Source organism: Phoca vitulina, unplaced genomic scaffold (genome assembly GCF_004348235.1).
Source record: "Phoca vitulina isolate PV1807 unplaced genomic scaffold, GSC_HSeal_1.0 scaffold20, whole genome shotgun sequence".
NCBI classification, from domain to species: domain Eukaryota; kingdom Metazoa; phylum Chordata; class Mammalia; order Carnivora; family Phocidae; genus Phoca; species Phoca vitulina.
The window spans coordinates 29,312,801-29,334,442 of NW_022589723.1; the positions used below are offsets into that span (position 1 = coordinate 29,312,801).

Consider the following 21,642-nt stretch of genomic DNA (forward strand, 5'->3'; position numbering starts at 1 on the left):
TAAACCACTTTGATGCCTTCTTTGTTGAACTCATGGGGTTCTGAGTGGCCAGAAAAATTGTCCACTATCAAAAGAACTCTAGGGGCGTCTGGATGGTTCAGTCAGTTAAGTGTCCAACTCTTAATTTTGGCTCAGGTCATGATCTCAGGGTCTTGAGATTGAGCCCCTCATCAGGCCCTGTGCTGGGCATGGAGCCTGCTTAAAATTCTCTCTCTCGGGCGCCTGGGTGGCTCAGTTGGTTAAGCGACTGCCTTCGGCTCAGGTCATGATCCTGGAGTCCCTGGATCGAGTCCCGCGTCGGGCTCCCTGCTCGGCAGGGAGTCTGCTTCTCCCTCTGACCCTCCCCCCTCTCATGTGCTCTCTCTCATTCTCTCTCTCTCAAATAAATAAATAAAATCTTTAAAAAAAAAAAAAAAATATCTCTCTCTGCCCCTCTGCCCCACCCCCAAAAAGAAGAACTTTAAAAGGCAGTCACTTACTGGGGCACCGCTGGCTCAGTCGGAAGAGCATGCAAATCTTTATCTTGGGGTTATAAGTTCAAGCCCCATATTGGGTGTAGAGATTACAAAAGAATAAATAAACTTTAAAAAAAAAAAAAGGCAATCACTTACTGGCAAGGTACTTCCTGACTTCAGGCTCATTGATGGAACCAATCCAGAAAAAGAGTTCTCATCGTCCAGGCCTTCTTATACAACCAAAAGACTGGCAGCTGGTATTTATCTTTTCCTTTCAAGGCTTGGGGCTTAGTAGCATTATAGTAGCATTATAGATAAGGACAGTCCTCATCCATAAAGCTGACTGCATTTGCACAAAACAGTAGTTAGCCTATTCTTCTTGCCTTAAATCCTAGTGCTCAATTCTTTATTAAGGAATGTCTTTTGGGGGGCACCTGGGTGGCTCAGTTGTTAAGCGTCTGCCTTCAGCTCAGGTCATGATCCCACGGTCCTGGGATCGAGCCCCACATCGGGCTTCTTGCTCAGCGGGAAGCCTGCTTCTCCCTCTCCCACTCCCCCTGCTTGTGTTCCCTCTCTTGCTGTGTCTCTCTCTGTCAAATAAATAAAATCTTAAAAAAAAAAGAAAGAAAGAAATGTCCTTTGGGGCATTTTTTTTTTTTCTAGACTAGGGTACTTTTGTCTGCATTAAAAACCTGTTCAGGCAAATATTCTTTCTCAACAGTGATTTTCTTAATGGTGAGGAGCTCATCTGTTGTCTCTTGGTTGGCAGAAGCTGCTTCTCTTGTTATCTTGACACTTTTTTTTTTTTAAAGATTTTATTTATTTTTTTGATAGAGAACACAAATAGGCAAAGAGGCAGGCAGAGGGAGAGAGAGAGAAGCAGGCTCCCCGCTGAGCAGGGAGCCCAACGTGGGGCTCGATCCCAGGACCCCAGGATCATGACCTGAGCCGAAGGCAGCCACTCAACTGACTGAGCCACCCAGGCGCCCCACCTTGACACTTTTTAAGCCAAACTTCTTTCTAAAATTATCAAGCCACTCTTTGCTGGCATTAAATTCTCCAGCTTTAGCTCCTTCACCTTCCTTTTGCTTTAAGTTGTCATATAATGACTGCTTTTTCCCAAATCATATTAGAGTCTACAGGAATGCCTTTCTTATAGCAATGCTGCAGTCACATAAAAGCTGCATTTTCAATACAAGATAAAGGTATTTTGCAAAAAAGTGCAAGGTTTTTGCACCTGCTGGCATAGCCGAAGTGACGGCTTCGTGAATTTCCTTTCCCCCCCACAGTGGTCCTTACGCTGGATGAATTTACCTTGAAATGGCTGGCAACCACAGCTGCAGACCTCAAACTATGGTACTTATCAAGCAGTTCAACTTTTTCTTGTAATGTCTGTTTTTTCTGTTTCTTAGGAGCACTTCCAGCATCACTAGGGGCACTCCATAGGGGTCCCATAGTGTTACTCAAGGTTTACACTTTTGCAGTGAACATAATGGAAAATATGTGAGAATGGGAGAGCTCACTTTTTACTGTGAGATGCAATTTTACTGGAGAGGTGAATTGGTCATGCAGAGATGATTACCATCACACAGCATTTTAAGCGGATACTTGCAACACTTGAGTTCACCTCAATAGCAACAGGAAGTGGCTGTGAAATTATTATGGTAGTACAGTATGTACTGCAGTAAATTTTATGCGGTGAAGATTTAATACTGCATCTTTATGTTTGTTTACCTTTCTCATATGTGCATAAATTTTGATAAATTTTAACTTTTATAAAGATGTGTGCATATTTTATGGAAGTAAATGATGATGTAGACTAGTATCTACATCTGTTTTATGGATGACATACCTAACATTTTCTTAATTTTTTTGATATTTCTCAGCTATGCAGTTTGTCTACAAGCTTTTTCAAATTTTTTAATATGCTTATTGAAAAAAGTCTGCCTGTAAGTGGACCAGCCCAGTTCCAACTTGTGTTGCTCAGGGTCAACTGTAGTTTCATAATCTTAAGGTGGATAGAGTATTTCTCAGCACTTTATTACAAATCACAAAGAGAAAAAATGGACAGATTTGACTGCATAAAATTTAAAACAGCTAAAGATACCCTAAACAAAGAAGACTGGGAGAAATACCTTTGGCTTATACTACAAAGAGTTGCCACCTGTAATATATAAGAAGCTTCTATAAATAAAAAAAGATGATTGGTTTAGTGAAGTGATCCATGGACATAAGCAGATAATTCACAGATAAAATGTAATAGCCAATAAACATAATGTAAAATGCTAAACTATTAATAAAAGAAATACAAAACAAGCAAATAATTTTTAGATTATCAGATTGTCAAAGATGAAAAAGATTGATAATATCAAGGATTGTTGAACGTATGGTGGAAGCAGCACGTTGTGAGAAAGCAAATTAGTACAACCCTTTGGGTGGTGATTTAGCATAATTCATTATATCTATAAAATTTTGAGACGTAGCCCAGTGATGGGTATTAAGGAGGGCACGTACTGCACGGAGCACTGGGTGTTATACGAAAACAATGGATCGTGGATCACCACATCAGAAACTAATGATGTATTTTATGGTGACTGACATAACATAATAAAATTTTAAAAAAGAAAAAGAAAAAGGAACCAACTGAAAAAAAGAATTTTGAGATGTGCATATTTTGAACCAGCAGTTCCTTTTCTAGGAATTTATCCTATTGAAATATATTCAAGTAATGGTAAGGAATTTGCAACAATGTCTGTCAGTAGAGCTTTGCCTCAAAGAACAGAATAGTTTATAGCCATTAAAAAGAATGAGGATGTTTGGAACATGTTAGAAAACAAAAGCAAGGTATAGATCATTCTTTCATTCACCAGGCCATTGTCATTAGGCCAGACATTGTGCTGGATACTGAGAATGTGAAAGTGAAAGTAGACAGGCACGATCCTAGCCCTTATAGAGCATACAATATGTATCCTATTAGTCCATTTTATTAAAAATGAATATTAAAATATGCACACCGGGACATAAAGGCTGGAAAGATAAAACTAAATTGTTAGCAATGCTTATTTTGGGATTAGGGGGGACTTTTGGCTTTATGCATATATTATTTGTATTTTTTTAATGAGCATACATTGTTTAAGTAATCAGATAAAACTATAAGCGCTTCCATGATTTCTGTTGTCCTTATTAGAAAATGCACATCATTCAAGGCCTTTCACAGTCTGATCCCAACCACTTTTTCCTGCCTCCCACCATCCCCTACCTTCCTTTCCCAGACAGTCTCAAGTACATCCCTGAGATCTCTATTATACCTCCACATACTTGCTCTTGTTTTCAGTTCCAACCTGAAAGAAAGCATCCTATTCCTCCTTCAAGGTCCTGTTCAAACGTTACCCTTTGTGAAATTGTTCCTGATTAGACTCAAAGCAAGTGGCTTTGTCCACTGTTACCCCTTAGCATATATGTTTTTAAATCAAGGAATAATTTACATACAATAAAATGGACAGATTTAAAGTATACAATTGGATGAGTTTTGACAAATGGATACACATGTGTAACCACCACCCCTATCAAGATCTCCAGCGGGGTCCCTTGCACTCCTTTCTAGTCAATCCACCCCGCCTTCCACAGAGGCAACCATTGGTTCCAACTTCTATCACCATAGATTAATTTCACTTGTTTTGAACTTTATATAAATGGAATAACACTACATGTACTCTTTTGTGGCTTACTTCTTTCATCCAACATAATTTTCTGAGATTCATCCATGTTTTTTGTTTATCAATAATTTACAACTTCTTGCTGAATAGTATTCCATCTTTTGGATATACAGTTTGCTTAGCCGTTCTTCTGTTGATGGGCACACAGTATTCTTTACACGCTGCTCTTCTATATACTATGGTTAGTGGTTTCTGCTTGCTTCCCCAAATGAGATTATGATTTAACTCATTTCTGGCACTGACTGCCCTGAGTTAGAACAGACCCTGCAGGTTAAGGGCTAAATCCCACAAGACTGCCCCCACTTCAGATGCCAGTTGCAGGTCCCAGGTTGTCACCTGTATTTCTGACCAACCGGCTATAAATTGTGGGTTCTGATGACTCCCTCCTCATGTCTGATAATTTGCTAGAACAGCTTACAAAACTCAGGGAAACATTTACTTATATTTACTGGTTTATTATAAAGGATATTATAAAGAATACAGATGAACAGCCAGATAAAGAGATATATATGTCAAGGTATGGGAAAGGGGTACAGAGCTCTCATCCCCTCTTTTGGGTGCACCACCCTCCCAGTACCTCCATGTATTGGAAGCTCTCCGAACCCCATTGTTTAGGGTTTCTCTGGAGGTCCTGTTATGTAGGCATGATTGATTAAATCATTGGCTATTGGCGATTGAATTCAATTCCCAGTCTTCTCCTGGAGGTCAGGGGGTAGGGCTGAAAGTTCCAGCCCTCTAATCACATGGCTGGTTCCTCTGGCAACCATCCCCCTATCCTCCAAGCATCACCTCTTTAGCATAAACTTAGGTACACCTTAAAGGGGCTTATTATGAATAATATTTGGGAGCTCTGTGCCAGGAACGGGGGACAAATACCACATACATATTTCTTACTACATCACAGTATCACAGGAGATTAATTCTGATTTCACCCAGGGAAAGTGAGAAGCTCCTAACCATGCTTGTTCTCCATGGGAAGATTGTACCTCATTTAGGAAAACTTTTCAAATGGTTATTTGTTGGGTGGTTGGGAAGGAAAGAAGCTAAGATGCATGAGGTCTGTTGTTGGATGTCTAGGTAGCTTGGGGAACTAGTTTCAGCAGATGAACTCACTGGTTATGTTTGTTACCTGCCTCACCACAAGAGTCTTTGATTCTTGCAGAGAAGCCAGTAGACTCTGTCATCACTGACACAGAGTTCCTATAGAGGTCTAAATCTGTCCTTGAACCCATAGCCCTGTGTTTGTTGTCTTCATTGCACGCAATTAAAAGTTAATATTTGAAACTAGTGAACTCAAGCAGAAATAATGACTTTCACTTACAGTATCAAGAGGTCATAGCTGACCATGTGAATAGACCTCACACTCCTTCCTGGGCTCCCACCCACAGGGTGGGTCCCAGGGAAGGTGCCAGTTCTAGCCAGGCTTCTTCCAGATGGATCAGGAGATAAGCTCTCAATGGAAATGCCAGGACGGGGCAGGACGTCATTTGGCTGGGTGTTGGGGGTTTTCTTTTTCTTCCTTTTTTTACAGTTTTATGGAGGGATAATTGGTGTAAGATAAATGACACGTATTTAAAGTGTAAAATTTGAACTGTCTTGACCTGTGGGGGGAACCATCACCACAATCAGGATAATGAACATATCCATCACCTCACCAATTGCTCGTGCCCCCTTGGTAATCCCTTCATCCCCCACCTTCCCCCACCACCTCATCCCTAGGCGACCACCAGTCTGCTTTCTATCACTGTAGTGTATTTTGCACTTTTTAGAATTTTATACAAATGGAATTATAGAGTGTGTGCATGTGTGTATTTATTCCTTCTCTCCAGTTCAGCCTTAGGAATAGAGAAAGTTCAATGAATGTATCCTTGGGACATATTTGGTTTGTTGAGGGTGAGGTGAGGGTAACATCCCAGGAGCGGAGCTGACTCCTTTGTCTACTTGGAGTTGGTAATCTTTGGTCAGACTTTTCCTGAACAGAGGCCAGGATTTAATATTACTAAGCAGGTTGGAGGCAGGAGGTTGTTGTTGACTTTCCAGAAATCATTGGCACAGATGCCTTTAGTCTTTAGCCTTTGGGGCTTCGTGAGGTTGCGGCATGATTGAGATAAGCATGGAAAATTCTGTTCCCAGATGTTTCCATGTCACTGGAGCTGCGAAGGGCAGACCCCATCCTGTCACTGAGGATCAGAGAGCTGCAGGAGCTGTGGGACCTTCACTTAGCCCAGAGCCAGAGCCCTTGTTTGGTTTCCCACTTATAAAGGCTCTGTTTCCTCTTGCCCTGGGTTGTGGGATAATTGAGTGAAGGTGCAGTCTAGAATATACAAGTGGGAGGCTTACTGAATCCCTGATTGACCTGCAGTCATAACGATATGCTGGGCTGGTCTAATAGTTTTTTTTATGGTGAATAATTCTATATCACAAAGCACTTTGGCCCTTATCCCTGCCCAGTCATTCTAAAATGACAGGGCACAGGTAGAGCATGGGGCCCCTCCTCTCCAGCACTGTCTGGGCCTCACACCTTCTCCCGACCCTGTCATAGTTGAGTCTGAGCCAGAGGACCATAGAGGGTCATGCACCCCTGCCGGGCTGTGCAGTGTGGACGCAGATGGCAACTCTCAGTTTCCCAGCAGGCAGCTGCAGAAGTCTCCTTTCCTCTTGCCTCATAACTTTCCCCACCCTTGACGGAAGGCAACTTGCAACTCCTTCCAAATTGAGGGACTGAGCTCAGCTGACATTTCAAGAGACTCAGGTTTCAGGCATTTGCTCCCTTCAGGCTGGCCAGCTCCAGAAGGGTGGAGACAAAGCGGGAATGTACAGACCCTGAGGAGATCAGGAGGGGGCTGTTAGGGGGACAGTTAGCACCTGGCACTTGGCCAGGGTCCTGCAACGAGGTCCCCCAACAAGTTAACCAGGCACCATCATGCCTGTTGCTCAAGCTCCTGCAAAGGCACCAGAATGCTCTAGGTCAAGTCACTGCTGAGCACCTGGAGCCCAGGGCCTGGCCAAGGGACATAGCCAGGGCAGGGAGGGCTGGAGAACCCCCATGGAGCTACAAGAAGAGGTATAAGGAGAAGGGGAGCTGTGCCTAAGGTCTGCTGGTCTGTTCACCTTGGCCTGATTTTCTGTCTGCCCTCTTTTCTTCCATCCTCCATATTCAGCTGCCTGAATTCCCCCATCCTCTATCTCTCATCTCCCATCCCTCAGCCCCCAAAGCTTTCTTCTCAGGTGCATTTTGCATGAAAGCTCTGCAGGTTTAACCCTCCCAAAGGGTATGTCAAAGGAGAAGGTTAGCAGTCCATATCTGCACAGTGGCTGTGCTGGCCGCTGGCCACGTGTGGCCATGAGCACTTAGGATGTGTCTGATGAAAGTGAGAAAAAGCTTGATTTATTTTACTTCAATCAATTTCAATTTAAAAGCTGATAATTGGTTCAGGTTTTGGAAAACTTTTAAGCGTGTTTGGAGCAACTCGGGCATGTGAATCTGCTTTTTCCACTGTAATTTTGTGAAACCTAAACACAGATCAAATATTTTCAATGAAAATTTAGCATCTGAATTGAGCTGTGCTGTTAATTTAAAATACACACTAGTTTTCAGAGACTTACTGCAGAGAAAAGAATGAAACTATCTCCTATCAAAATATTGATTACATGTTGAAGTTATAGTATTTTGGATCTACTGGGCTTTAGAATATATTACTAAAATTGATGTCGCTATTTTTTTTTTCCTTTTTGGGGTGTGTGGCTACCATAACTTTAAATTTTCACCTGTCTCGCGTTGTATCGTCTTATATTCTATCCGCCTATGTGCTCTAGATTGTCCATATCGCTGGATTTACATGAGGAGGTAATGGCCAGCCTGAGGGAAGACGAGTTTCCCCTGCCAATCCATGGCTCTTGCCACCACATGCCCCTGATCATCAACCCCAAAGAATCTTGAGTTCAGGGAATGGGGAGCAAGGGTATGGAAGGCGGGGCGGGGGGGAGATGATTTCTGTTGCTCACTCCAACCTCGCCCCCTGCTGCCCCAGCCCCAGGGGGGTGGGAGCAGGTGCAAAGGAATGAGAGTTGCACAGGCACTGTGGGGCTGCCTTGCTCCACCTGTCCTTACCTCTGAAGGATGCTAAAGGGGGCGAACGGAAAAATACCTGTGTTCTGACTGAAGACACCGTCAGAACCTGGACGGTTTATAATGTTGCTATTCTAAAGCCAGGCCCACTGCTTTAAACCTACTAGAGCAAAATTACCCTTGGACAGTTCATCTGTTTCCATCCTTGGGCACCTGCAGTGAAAATTGGAAGCTTTTCTAGATAAACAAACCGTGATGGTGCCTGTTTGTAACCTCTACAGGATTGCCTCTTCCACCAAACCAGAATGTGAAATCTGGATTTAGATAAAAAATTGTATGGAAGATGATAGCATGTTTTGGAAAAAAAAAAAAAAAATCCAAAATAGGTAACAGGCAACCAAGAGAGGCTTCCAACCTACTAAGTGCAATACCCAGTGAAGTAGAGAGACATAAGGCCCAGTCTTTATATTCATGTCCTCTTAGTTAGGAATGCCTCCCTCTCTCCATCCTTCTATTCAAATTTGACTCTTCTTTGAGGCCCAGCTCAGATACCCGCTTCTCTCTGAGCCTTTCCGTGATTATTCCAGACTTCCCAGCTCTGTTCGCTAAGCAGCTATGTGATTCCAGGGCTGCACACACTATGGGCCTCCATCCTCAGTAAAATGATTAAGTACATCAGTGTATTTTCCTTTGGAGCCAGGTCCTAAGACATTATAAACAAGTGACATTACTTGTTCTGATCAGTTACCTGTCACCATAGACCGGGGACTACAGAGTGCTTTGCCAACAGTAATGCTTTAACCTCACCTCCAAAAAAATCAGTCTGATGTGAAAAACATTTTATTTATGATTTCTCATATTTATAGTTTATGTCTTCATTACAATCATTTCTTACAATAAATACAGAAGTGCTAAACAGACCATCATCATAGTGGCCTATGGTCCATCCGAGGCACAGGGACAGAGGGGTGCTGCAGACCCTGGTGCTTCCCAGTGGTGCTCAGGAGGCCTTCAGAGAGTTTAGTGAAAGGGAGAAGAATTTAAGGTCTGAACTTGAAATGGGATTAATAGTCAATGCAGCAAAATCCTAGAATGTCTATTAAGGAAACAGGTATAAGTTTTTACTATTTTTACCAGATGATCCTAAAGAAACAGAACAAAGAGACTCAAACTCTCCCATTAGTCAGAAACAAAGAAGCCAGGGCCTTCCCTGTCCTTTTCCCACATGGGCCTTGTTTTTGTGATCTCTACCTATAGTGCACCCAGCCCAGCACCTGGGCCTTCAAGGGGGTGCGAGTGAGGCAGAGGAACTTCACACGCCACAGTGCTGGTTTCCTTCAGTGGCGACTGGTGTTGGTGGAATGAGTGAGAACCTGAGGAAAGCCTTCCCAGTTTCCAAGCTTGGTCCCCAGGAGCCCCATAATGATTAGCAAGGAAGTTGACAGTGTTGATTCTTGGAGTCTTCTGCCTGCCTCCCTAGCTTTGCTTTATCTCAGCCACAGGGCAGGAGAAAATGCCACTGTTTTCATGGCCTAGTCGATCTCCCTTTTTATGAACAGCCGTTGTGCCAGATACAATGGTCTCTTTGTTCTCTTGCAAAATTTGTCCATAAAAGGTAGAGAGAGAGTCCCAGGACTCTGGAGTGATTTATGTTGCTTTCTGATTGGCAACTTTGGGCCAAGGCCAAGGAAGCATCACCTAATTCACAATGCTATGTCATGAGGGTTGTCCCTGCCGTCATTCGATCAGCATCAGGCATGCTAATGGCAAGGTGAGGATGCCGCCCCAGGCTCCGAGGCTGTCAGAGATCCTGTGCATACACACGTCCGAGTGTTCATTAGGTCTTCTGCACCTCTGTTTAGCAAACTAGCTACAAAGACATGGGGCTTGCCACCACTACAAAAAGTCATGATGGTAGAGAAGGGAGAAGACTGTTCTCAGAGTGAGAGGGAGGAGTAGAAGGAAAAAGATGTTATAAAGAAACCTGTGCTTTGATAGGACATTCCATGTTGTCGAAATGAGACCAGGAATCGAAAGTTCTCTGTGAACTGCAAGGTGCCGGCCATGAGAGGTTGGTGGTGGAGGCTCCTTCCCAGTCATGGAACTAACTGGTCTCCAAGGGACTCTTACATCTATGAAAGAGTTAAGTCTTCTCAGAAACTATGGCTTGGGTAGAAGATCATGAAGCATCTTTGTAACATTCTGTTATTATTGGTCCCTAAATACCATGATGCCCCCACCCTGCACAGATAACTTCCTGCTTTCATAGCTTGAAAATAGATTTTAACCAAGCCATGACTCAACATCCTCAAAGTCAGGGAAGTAGGTACATCCCAATTCTAGATTGGCAGTAGGGACACCACAGAAGTGGCCAAAATGAAATCTGGGCAAGAGACAAAGCTCTTCAGTCATTTTGCTTCTGCCTATTTCCTCTAGATTCAAAAGCAGTTTGGGTCATTTCAGAACTCGTGTCTACTCTAGGAGAGAGAAAGTAACAACACTTTTCAAGGAATAGCCTAATTATTTATAAAGTCTGTGAAGTACAAAGCATAACTGTGCTGCTGACAGGAGGTTGGGCTTGGGCTTAATATTCTGTCCTTCTCACACTTAGACTTGACGACTTCTGACTCCAGTTCTGACTCCAAAGTGAGTTCCTCCAGACCTTATGTGTCTTCTCATTCTGTCTCTCTCGGGCCCATTCAGTGCATTTGATCCAAAGGACAGGACTTTGGAAATGCCGCTGCTGTGTTTCAAAGAATATCTTTTGTTTTCTTTTTGTCTCTGACACCTTGACCCTTCCTATATCATTCTTCCTCCCAGGTGTAAGGTCAGACCAAAAGTTTTGTCATAGCAGAAGGAAATCAGAGGAAGACAACAATCCCTTCCCTGAGGAAAGAAACCGAGTTTCAAAAGCAAAATCTAAGCGGAGAGTGCACATTCTGGTCTGAAAGCTTGGACAAGAAGCAGAATTGCCAGGATCCTTGAAACCACACTCAAGTGAATCCCTGGATGAAAGTGTTTTCTGACCAATCACAGTCCCCAGTGGGTGACTTGGTTTGTGGCCCCAGAATCCAGACAACCTCATGGTCTCACACAGCTGAAGCAGACAGCTCAGAGTTCCTGCCTCTTTGGCGAGCTCTTGCCATCCACAGATCGTACGGGCAGTGGCCGTGGCATCAGGATGGCAGGGCACCCACCTAAAGGCCCCCCGTGGGTCTGGGGCATTTGTGGGTTGAGCTTCAGAGAACCCTCAGGTATTTCAAATGTCTAGGGAGCCACAGTGTGTAGTGCCCAAAGCAAAGTCCTTCCTTGGATGTGCCTGGGAGTTCTGGGGCCTCAGGCATGGGCCTCAGTCTCCTTCTTGATGGCCGGTTTGTAAATGACTCCTTTGTTGTCACCTTTTTTGCTACTGGAACAAGAAGAACACACAAGTCTCAGTTAAAGAGAAGAGACAAGCAGAGAACAGCCTGACTCAGCTACGGAATGAGACGAATTTAGGGGTCAGATTCCTCTTGTGGGGACCTTTCCCCTGTTCTGATGGTCTTGGGAGGAATGCCCCCAAAATAAAGCATTAACCAAAAAGGAACCTGGTCATTTTCCAGTTGTTCTCTTATAACAGCTGACAATACTAGACCGGCATTTTGAAGAAGGTCTCATTACCACCCCAACTTTAAACCTTTGATTCCATAACAGGATTCCTGGAAATTTTTTTTTATACATTCTAGAAAAATAAATTGGTTTTAGAAAAACCAAACATGACAATAAAAACATGAGCAAAGGGCATTAATAGCTAATGGAAGTGATACATCAAATTTCCCTTCATTTTTCTTTTTGGATTCAGAGACAAAAAAACAGATGTAAAGATGTTAGAAAGAAGACAGCCTTGCTGCTTATGTTTAGGCAAATGGGACCTCCCCATCCCCAAATCAAGAAACTTGTCTTAAGGTGTTAGCCATGGCAGCAGGCTGGTGGACACACCTCCACCTCTGAGCATAATGATCCAGTGTCTCATGCAAAGGAGGCTGGGGGCCATGGTGTTTGGGAAACAGCACTCCTAGGATAAGTGTTGGTATAGGTGCAGGGGGCTCTTCATTCTGCAGACTGCCTTCCCAAACAGATCAATCCTCATGGACAAATAAGCTACCCGAATGCCATTTTGAACCAAAACCAGCTCACCTCTTCTTTCTTCTGAAGAGCCAAATGGACACTGCCAGGACAACACAGATGCCAAGAACGCCAGCCAGGACCACTGAAAGGATAATGCCTGGGGAAGAGGCAGTGAACATGCATTACACTCCCCCTTCCCTTGCGTCCATCTCATCCCATGGCACTTGGATGTGAAGTCAAGTGACAGCTGTGTAATCTGCCACAGAAGGATGTAATTTCCCCATTTCTGTTCTCGGGTTCTGGTCTTCGGCTTAGCAGAACTGGCTGGAGTACTTAGAGCCATTTTCAAACTGTAGTCATTCTCCAGCAAGGGTTCGCAAACTTGCACCAGGATCATCTGAAGAGCTGGTTTAAAATGTAGACTTTTTTGAGCCCGAGCATCACAGATTCATTCAGTCTAGAGCGGGGCCCAGGAATCTGCATTTTAACCAAACAGCTCTAGCTGATGCTGATGTACATGGTTCATGAACCATACTTAGAGAAACCCTGGGCTACAGAATAAGAACTTACTCTGTCTTGGCTTGCTGGAGTTAAGGCCCACTGAGAAGCCTCTATCGGCTTTGCTCCCAAGCTCCATTGCACAGTCCTAAGTAGGGGCCCACTGCCGAGATCACCTAGCCAGTCACCCAACCTCTCCACTGGGCTTGGGCCTGTTCTTAGGCAACGGCTTCCCAGCATGGCCAACAGAGGTCTTGGTTAGGCTCGCTGAATGTACACATGCTGCGGAGTGATTAGGTCTTTCGTTATGGAAGCATTTGATTGGCAGTTCATCTCTGAATCATAGTGATTTGAAGGTAGGACCCACAGCAAGGAGAGGGCCAGCAGCCAGAGTGACAGCACAGAGAAGCAGGGAGGATGGGCTTGGAAGTATCACAGGCCCAGAGCATACCAAGAATCATAGCAATCACCCAGCTGCAGCATGCAAGGCCGGCAGGCCACATACCCAGACTCAGTCCTGCGTACGTAAGGTCTTGCACTTCAAAGGGGAGAGGAAAAGATTGAAAATTAATCAAGTCAAACCATGGTGGATTTTCCCAGTGTGTTGAGCGAGCCCCACCTTTTGTCTGGTTGGAAATACAGGGCTTATGCAGATTTTCTGGGTGCCCCATGGTATAGAGGGAATTGTGCACCTTGGGAATTCACACTGTGATCTCCCTCTCCAGTTCTCCTTTATCACAGCAGTCTCTTTGCTAGGGCCAGACTTCAGTTTTTAGTACAACATGGCTAAAGTGGAAGATGAGGAAGGGTAAGGATCAGAGTCTACTTGGGCAGGCTGTTATGTGCTTCTCGGATCCCTACCCCTCTTCATCGGTAAGGAATCGGCCAGGTTCTGGCTGGCTGGGGCTGGGAGGACTTAGTTGGAGCCTGTCGCTAGACTTCTGCCCTATCCCCATCCGGTCTTGTTGTCGTGATTTGGTTCTGTTTTTGCTTTGGCCCCACTGGGCAAACTGGAGAAACCCCTCCTCCATAGCCCCCTCCCTTCTCTGCTATGTAGAACCCTGAGATTGTGGCTTCTCTCAGAGCATTATTATTGGGATGAGTTAGGAGTCCTCAGTGGGGCTGAAATAGTGGCCAGCTATCTGAGGTAAAATCCCATAGTCAGCCTTCTAGGCACCTCCCTGGTGGGTCATGGGTGAGCCCATCTTCTTGAGTAACACAGAGGAACCCAGTCATGAAGCCCCCCTGGCTTACCCCAGCATGCTTCTTCCAGGTTCTTAAAACTACTCCCCACTCTCCCAGTCAGGTCCTCCATCTAAAGAAAGGCTCTGTTACAGATCCCCTCTTGTCTGGTGGTTTTCTGACCTCAGTAGAAACTTCTAACGTATGTGCATATGTAGTATGGGTGCTGATTCCAGGTCATGCTGGAAGCCAGAGCTGTGCAGATAGTGGCCACCCAGCCGGATCCTCCAGAGAGCCTGTGCCCACAGAGCCCACTGTGATGACTCAGACCCTGGGAGAGCCCTGACCAGTTGTGAGACGCCAGCAGACAGCCAGGGACTCACACCTGGGGGCACGTAACACCCTGGAGAACCAGACCAGAGACTGCAGGATGAGGTTTTGCTCACCCCCTTTTTCTGCTGTGTGGCCAGTTGATCCCCCTGGAGCCCTCAGCCCTGTGTCCTTTCCCTACTATCCTCTTCCACAATCTCATATGGCACGTGCAGCCTCACTCATCCGAGGCTGGCCCCTAGGAGTCTCTGGTCTGGTTTCCGCAGGTGGCCCCAGGCTGTTGTAAGGATAAGCAGAGCAGCTGTGGAGAGGAGCTATCCACAAAGTACAGGGTGGCCTGTTCTCTTGGCTCTTGCTGGCCACCATCAGCAGCCCCTGGCCTCCCAAGTGGCAGAGTGGCTCCCATGGCCTGATTCCCTGCCCCAGGTCTCTTCTTGTAACCTGAACACAAGGACAAGCGTGCGGCTTAGGGAGACACTCGGGATAGGAGTCTCCCCGGGGGAGAGCATCCGGTGTTTGTATAGCATATGCTGTGTTCTCTGCATAGCCCATGGCCTCGCACACTGTATTGTGGTATTTGGGTTTGTTTTTTTTAAGGTACCCAGACGCAACCAAGGCTTCTAAGATCGTAAAAACAACAACCAAAACCCCGCAACTAGTTGTGGTTTCTTTTCCAAGCCTTTTGATGGAATACACTTTTGTTCTTTGTTCCTAAAGCTCCAGATGCTGGTGGTACCAGCTAGTTTTTGCCACATAAGACCACTGGTAAGCCTAACCCTTGGCTTAGCCATCCAAACTGGACAGTTTCTAAGTCGTCGCTTTCACAGTCACCTCAAACACCTGGAGAGCCACCCAGGCCCCCAGACAGCTGAGCAGCCCCACTTCAGGCTGGAGGAAGCGCCCCCAGGGAGCTCAGGGAGCAGAGCCAAGTCTCCAGAAGCAAGGCCCCCAGGGATGGGACTTTTCCCAAGAGCCCATGGCCCAGGTTGGTGGCTCATCTGGAGGGAAATCTGGCTGCCCTTGGCTGAATTAGGCCCTATAAACAACAGCCTAATTTAATCCAGGGCTCTAAGCAGGGTTCCCGGCTCCTAGATGACTACTTGTGAGGGCCTAAGTTGCCTCTCTGTGGAAATAATGAAATGCACAAGCAGCCACAAAGACAAGGAAAGCCCCAGAGCTTGGGACAGTTGCTTTTCAGCCAAGACTTTGATACAGCAAAGACAAAGCAGCTTGATTGAGCCAGTGAAGAGCATGAGCCGCTATGGAAGACGAGTGGCAATGAGGGTGTCCCCTCATCAGAATTCTGCCCCTAAAGAAGCCCAGGGCAGGACGATATCGGGATGCCACCCCTTGCGAGCTGAGACGGCACCAGCCATCAAGGAAGCAGGACTTCTCTGCAGACAGCGATGCAGTCCCCAGGGCTTGGGTCCCATTCTGCTAACTGACAGGAGAGGGAAAGGCAGGGAGACTTTGGGGGGCACAGGAATAGGCGCTGGGGCAGCTGAAGCAGTAGCGCCCAGAGAGAGGAGCCGAAGCCTTCATCAGAGCAGAGCCTCTGGGGTGTCGTAGAGAAGAGGCAACACGGATGATGGAGGGCGGGACACAGCCAGGCACGTTCATTTGCAGATTAAACAAAGAAATGGTTTGTTACTAATCGGCAAATAAGACAGGCAGTTCCCACTGAAGAACCCTGAGACAGGAGCGACAGAGAGAGGCTGACTGACAGCGATGGCCCACAAGAGCCAAGTATGAAAACACAGTGAAGGGGCTTGTGAGCTGGTTGGTAAGAGGGTGCATGCCCCACCGACGTGGGAGAGCTACGTGCTCTCCATAAAGTGTTCCAGTACGGGCCAGGGCGAGCAAAGACAGGGCAGTCTGACACAGAGAGGGAAATCCCACAGATACGGAAGAACCTAACAGATCCCCGGAGAAGACAGGCAAGCCACTTGCCACAGGGGCCTTGCTACCTGTTCTCGCTAGCTCAGGAGCTGCATCTTCACTGCTGTCCTGCTGGACCCAGGGATGCCCGTTAACTGCTTCTCAGGTCTCCTGAAGCCTCACGTGCACACACACAACAGCCCAGCGGAAGGAACAAGCACCGCATTTACACAGCTCGCAGCTTCTGGAACAATTCTAGCATTTTTTTAGGTCTATTTGCAATTCTACTTATTCAAACAGAAAATAATCCTTTTCCTTTCAAAATATTATTTTCAAGTATGGACTGTTTGGGTAAGCGACATCTTACATAGTTACATATATGGACGTACATATGTATACATCGTATGTATATGCTTATGCCTTTAGCAGTCTCCAGTCTTATAAAAGAGACAAGAGGAGTTTTGGTTTAGCAGTGATTTGATAGTTTAAATACATAAAATCCCCTTTTGGATGATAAAAGCTCTTATTATTCTGCTTAATACAAATCATAGGCTGAAGTAACTAAGATGCTAGCCCCGTCTTTGACGAGGCTTTGGTAAGAAAAGCAAGGAAGCTGCCCTCAGTGACCACAGAACAGAACTATCTTTGGAGAACATACTTAACTGGGGAGCTTTTCTTATTGGCACTAGGGAATCCCAAAAAGAAATAATTTCTACAAATAAATCTGCCAAAGAGATACCACCAGATTACACGAGGGACCTGGTTTGCGACAACCATGATAGGGACTGAAGGCTTTGCCTTCCAGATTGCAGGATTGCAGGCCCAGGACAGAAAGCCGCGTTGCTCTGAGGGGCCTAAATTCTGGAGCAGTAGGTGTGGGTTACTGAGCTTAGTACTAAGGCTTAGTACTCTCAGCTCCCTTCCGTGGCCAGGCTCAGGCTGTCTGTGCTGAAGGAACGGTAGGTGGTGGGACTGGGGCCTTTAATTCCTTTCAGGCCAGAGCAACAGAAAAAGCCTGACAACTTCCCAGGGCAACTCCCTCCTGGGACTTCAAAAATTGACAGCCTTGACAGATCTTTAATGTTTCTTAGACAAATGGATTGATTTGAATGCTGCTGGCAAGTGGAAAACAAAGCAAAATAAAACTTGAAACTAGAATGTGACAACTGGCCAGGCTTATGTTCAAATCATTCTGCAGAGAAGACCCTGGGGAGGGGAGGGGCAGGGAGACGGGGTGGGTTACGTTCTTTCAAACTCGCAGTGAGCACCAGGCACAGTGCTTGCCACAAGAGAAAGATCCCAATCGTCCCTGTCCTTAGGGGGCTGGTAGCGCGTGTGCATAGTCTAGACACGCTCATTCTCTTCTTCTGTATGGCAGTAAGTCATTACCCTGTGGTATGCTAAGAACCGTCACAGAGACGAACGAGTTGTTCCAGCTGCGTTGAAGGAAATTCTAAGTCACCTTCAGGGGAACAGGGAAGATTTCTGGAATGATATGATTACAGCTGGGTCTTGAAAAAATTTTCCAGGTGGGAGAGGTGAGGGGCATCCCAGGCGCGGGGAATCGTGTGTGCATGGGTGAAAGCAGTACCATGCTAAGGGAGGCCCTACATGGTGTGGATGAGTGCCGGGGTCCGGGGCGGGGGGGTGCAGAGTGCTGGGAAGACAGCTGGGGCCACCTCGCCAAGGGGGAGGTCCAGCTTGCTGACTTCCCCCCTGGTCTGCTCTGTGCCAGAGGCTTGCTCTTAGGAGCCAGAGAACATCCACACTGGGGTTTTCTGTTCCCCATAGTGCCTGACTTGGGGTGTGCTCTGTAAAAACGTGGCCCATTACACTGCACTAGATGAAGGGACTAGGGACTTCTTAGCACATTTGATGATTGCTCCCGACTATTCAGCCCCCACCCCCACCCCTGTATCCAGGGGAATTTGAAGGTGGGAACTCCTCTGGTCTTTCATTTGGATACCTTGGTAGACTTGATGATACTTTCCATCTAATAGATTTTATTCAAAAATAAGAACTTTTAGAAACACAAGGTCAGTAACCACAAAGCATACATTCTAGTCTCAGAAAGTAGATAATTAGCCATCTTAGCTTTGTAAGATTTCTTTTCTCCTTTTTAAAGGTTTTATAAAACTACCCAGGTCCCACAGGGTCAAGCAGATTCTAATTGTGCTACTCCACAGATGTACCGTGGGTGAAAGCCGCCCCCCGACACACACACCCGTCTGCTGTCCCGCACTCCTGTCTAAGTGTGCCTCGGCTGGCTCCAGGCTCTGCGGCGGTGACATGCAGTTGCTCAGAGCAAGCCCACTACAGACATGATTATAGAAACTCTCTGGCTCCCCCTTGTCCCTCAGGTTTCCCTTGCCCTGGCATATTAAAAATAGGGCTAGGTAACATTAGCATTTCAGTTTGATAGGCTCTTCCTTTATGACCCATTACTCTCAGGACCCAGGGCTAGTATGTTTAGCTAGGAAGAGGTCAACTTGAAGGAACCAAGAATCAGGCCCCTGGTCTGTAAATCTGCCTCTGTCATATTTCTCCTTTCTCCCAGAGGGATCTGACTGTTGTGAGGTCTGGTCTGCTCACAGGGTGTGTTCCCCTCTCTGGGATCCCTCCTTGAGGACAATGAGTCTTGTGTCCTCTTGTTAGCTCAAGCCTTCCATTTGTGCCCCTTGGAAGAGGCACTTTCTAAGAGCTAAAAAAAAGTGCCTCATGTGAGTTTCACCTCTCCACAAAGAGTGGGCATTTTACCCAAAGGCAACAAGAAACACAACACACATGAGGAAAAAAAAAAAAAAATGGTACAAAAGCAAGGGAGAAAAATGATAAGGAGATTCTGAAGCAAGTTGCTGCCTCAGAAGCATCTGGACCCCTGATAAAGTGGTTTATATAGTTCTCCTTAGGGTAGATAGTTCTCTCTCATCCACTTCTCTTAGCCTTGGATGTACCCAATTATATAAAAAGAAGGTATATTCAAATTCTAAAGGAAGGTGGGGAACAGGGTTTCTCTTGAGTTTGGTTGCTCTACCTTAATAATCCAACAACTTTTTGGTTTCGGGGTAACCATCACCAGATTGAAAATGTCATGCTGTAGAGGTATCGGCGTTGCTCAGTCGGTTGAGCGTCCTACTCTTGATTTTGGCTCAGATCCTGATCTCTCGGTCGTAGGATCGAGCCCCGTGTTGGGCTCCGCGCTCAGCGCGGAGTCTGCTTGTCTCTCTCCCTCTGCTGCTCCCCCACTTGTGCTCTCTCCTCCCTCTCTCTCTAATAAATAAGTAAAAAATTTTTTAAAAGGTAATAAAAAAAAGAAAATGTCATGCTGTAATAGAATAAAGACCAGGGCATTTGACAGAAAACTCCAGAATCCTCTGAGTGGAAAAAAAAAAAAATCAGTCTGAGCCTAGGAAAGTCTTTGTGTAATCCCTGGGCAGTGGTTCTCAATTTTGCCTCTCCTGCCCTGGAGACATTTGACAGTGTCTGGAGACATTTTTGGCAGTCAGAATTGGGGGGATATTATGGGCATCTAGTGGGGAGAGGCTAGGGATGCTGCTAATTTTACAATGTACAGGAGAGCTCCCCAGTGAGAATAATCCAGCCCAAAATGTCGGTAGCACCAAGGTTGAGAAACCCTGAGCTAGGGCTAAATCGTAGTTGACTACTTAAGTCTGTACTTCTTTTTTTTTTTTTTTCCCAGCATTTTATTTATTATTTTTTAAATTTTTTTATTTAAATTCAATTTAGTTAACATATAGTATATTATTAGTTTCAGGGGTAGAATCTAGTGATTCATCAGTTGCATATAACACCCAGTGCTCATTACATCAGATGCCCTCCTTCATGTATCATCTAATTACCCCATCACCCACCCACCTCCTCTCCAACAACCCTCAGTTTATTTCCTAGAGTGAAGAGTCTCTTATGGTTTGCCTCCTTCTCTGTTTTTATCTTATTTTATTTTTCCTTCCCTTCCCCTATGTTCATCTGTTTTGTTTCTTAAATTCCACATATGAGTGAAATCATATGGTATTTGTCTTTCTCTGACGGACTTATTTCTCATAGCAAAATACTCTCTAGCTTCATCCACATCGTTGCAAATGTCAAGATTTCATTCTTTTTGATGGCTACAGGACAGACTACTACCTCTTAAGGACAGAAACCAAGTTCTTCATTCCTTTTCTAAGCACAGTTGAGGAAAAAGCATGGTCAAGCTAAATGATTCAGTCCCAATTGTTCCAATCTGGCTAAACCTCAGAGCCTAATCTCAAAGTCCTTGCACTTTCTCTCCTGGACGATTTCCTTTACATTACTTTTCTCCTGGAAAAATATTCCAACTCCATAGTTCCTGTTAACTTCCAGAGAAGACCCTGAATCAATCATACCCTAATTACAAGCATGCCTCAGTGGAAGAGTGTATAAATACGTGAGTCCGAATTGCTCAAGGTTCACACTGACAAACGGGCTCACCCCGTAAACCTGAAATGGCCTGTTACAGTCTGAGGCCCGTCCAAGTGGGTGTGAGAGGGCCCTCATGAATGCAGGTGCCCCTGAGGGGTGAGATTTGGAGCTTCACTCCTTTGGGGCTGCCCTCCCCATTGCTCCTTGGGAAACAGCCCTTGTTAGCTGCCTGTGTCTTTGAGAAGTGAGCAGGAGGGGACAATTCTGGCCAAGTTTCTATAATCAGCCTCCAAATGAACAGGTTTGCCTTGGACTGCCATGGTGTCTCACTCCAAGGGGAGAGCTGGGCCCAGCCTGGCCTCCTCGGAACAGCAGTTCGGGGTGAACCATGCAGGAAAGGCAGTGGCAAACCTGCATTTGGGCTTTGATCCTGATGTCCTAAGCTTGGAGTTAGTCTCCAGGCTTCTGCTGAGGGGCCCCTCAAGCTCCCCAGCTAGACTAGGAGAGTCTATTGAAGCGCTCTGCTGCAGGCCCAACTACACTGCCCACTCCATGAGTGCCAACTTAGAGCTGAGCCAGTCTAAGAAGATGGCTAATTATTCCCAATGCCACAGTCCACTGTTACAAGTGGAGGTTACTTTTGGATGTCAGACTCAAGTTCCTGCATGGTTTCTTCTGATCCTCTGTAACTGTCCTCAAACACTGTCCCTGCAATGTAAAGTGAGGATGGGCAGTCGTTAGTGTCCACTTAGAATCATATAAAGTGTTAGCACTGAAAGGATGTTAGCTCACCTAGCCCAAACTATTATTTTATGGCTGAAGAAACCAAGGCCAAAGAAGGGACATGATTTGCTTACATCAGACAGCCGGGAGGAAACAAACTGAGGCCTTGAGCCTAGGTCTTCTGAGTATACGGGGAGTATTTATCACAGTATCCCCTGTGACTTGTATAGACCAGCCCAGAGAAGAGATCTGATTACTATCTTTGAATCACAGACAAAATTCT

The 21,642-nt window shown here is 45.6% G+C and overlaps 2 protein-coding genes across 4 annotated transcripts in view; one reads left to right on the forward strand and one right to left on the reverse strand.

The window, feature by feature from the left end:
• APH1B (aph-1 homolog B, gamma-secretase subunit) overlaps window positions 1-21,642 on the forward strand; it is a 74,452-nt gene that overhangs the window by 40,812 nt on the left and 11,998 nt on the right. The window lies entirely within an intron of this gene.
• Window positions 11,487-21,642, reverse strand: part of CA12 (carbonic anhydrase 12) — a 52,414-nt gene continuing 42,258 nt past the window's right edge. The window contains exons 9-11 of one of the 3 annotated variants that reach the window (XM_032417127.1): window positions 13,351-13,383; window positions 12,417-12,504; window positions 11,487-11,649 (exon numbers count right to left, since the gene is read on the reverse strand). In XM_032417127.1, the coding sequence (XP_032273018.1) occupies window positions 11,577-11,649; window positions 12,417-12,504; window positions 13,351-13,383 (194 nt within the window). In that variant the 3' untranslated portion in view covers window positions 11,487-11,576. Of the gene's footprint in view, window positions 11,650-12,416; window positions 12,505-12,659; window positions 13,384-21,642 lie in introns of those variants that run through there. The other 2 variants (XM_032417129.1, XM_032417126.1) reach the window with 2 other exon arrangements.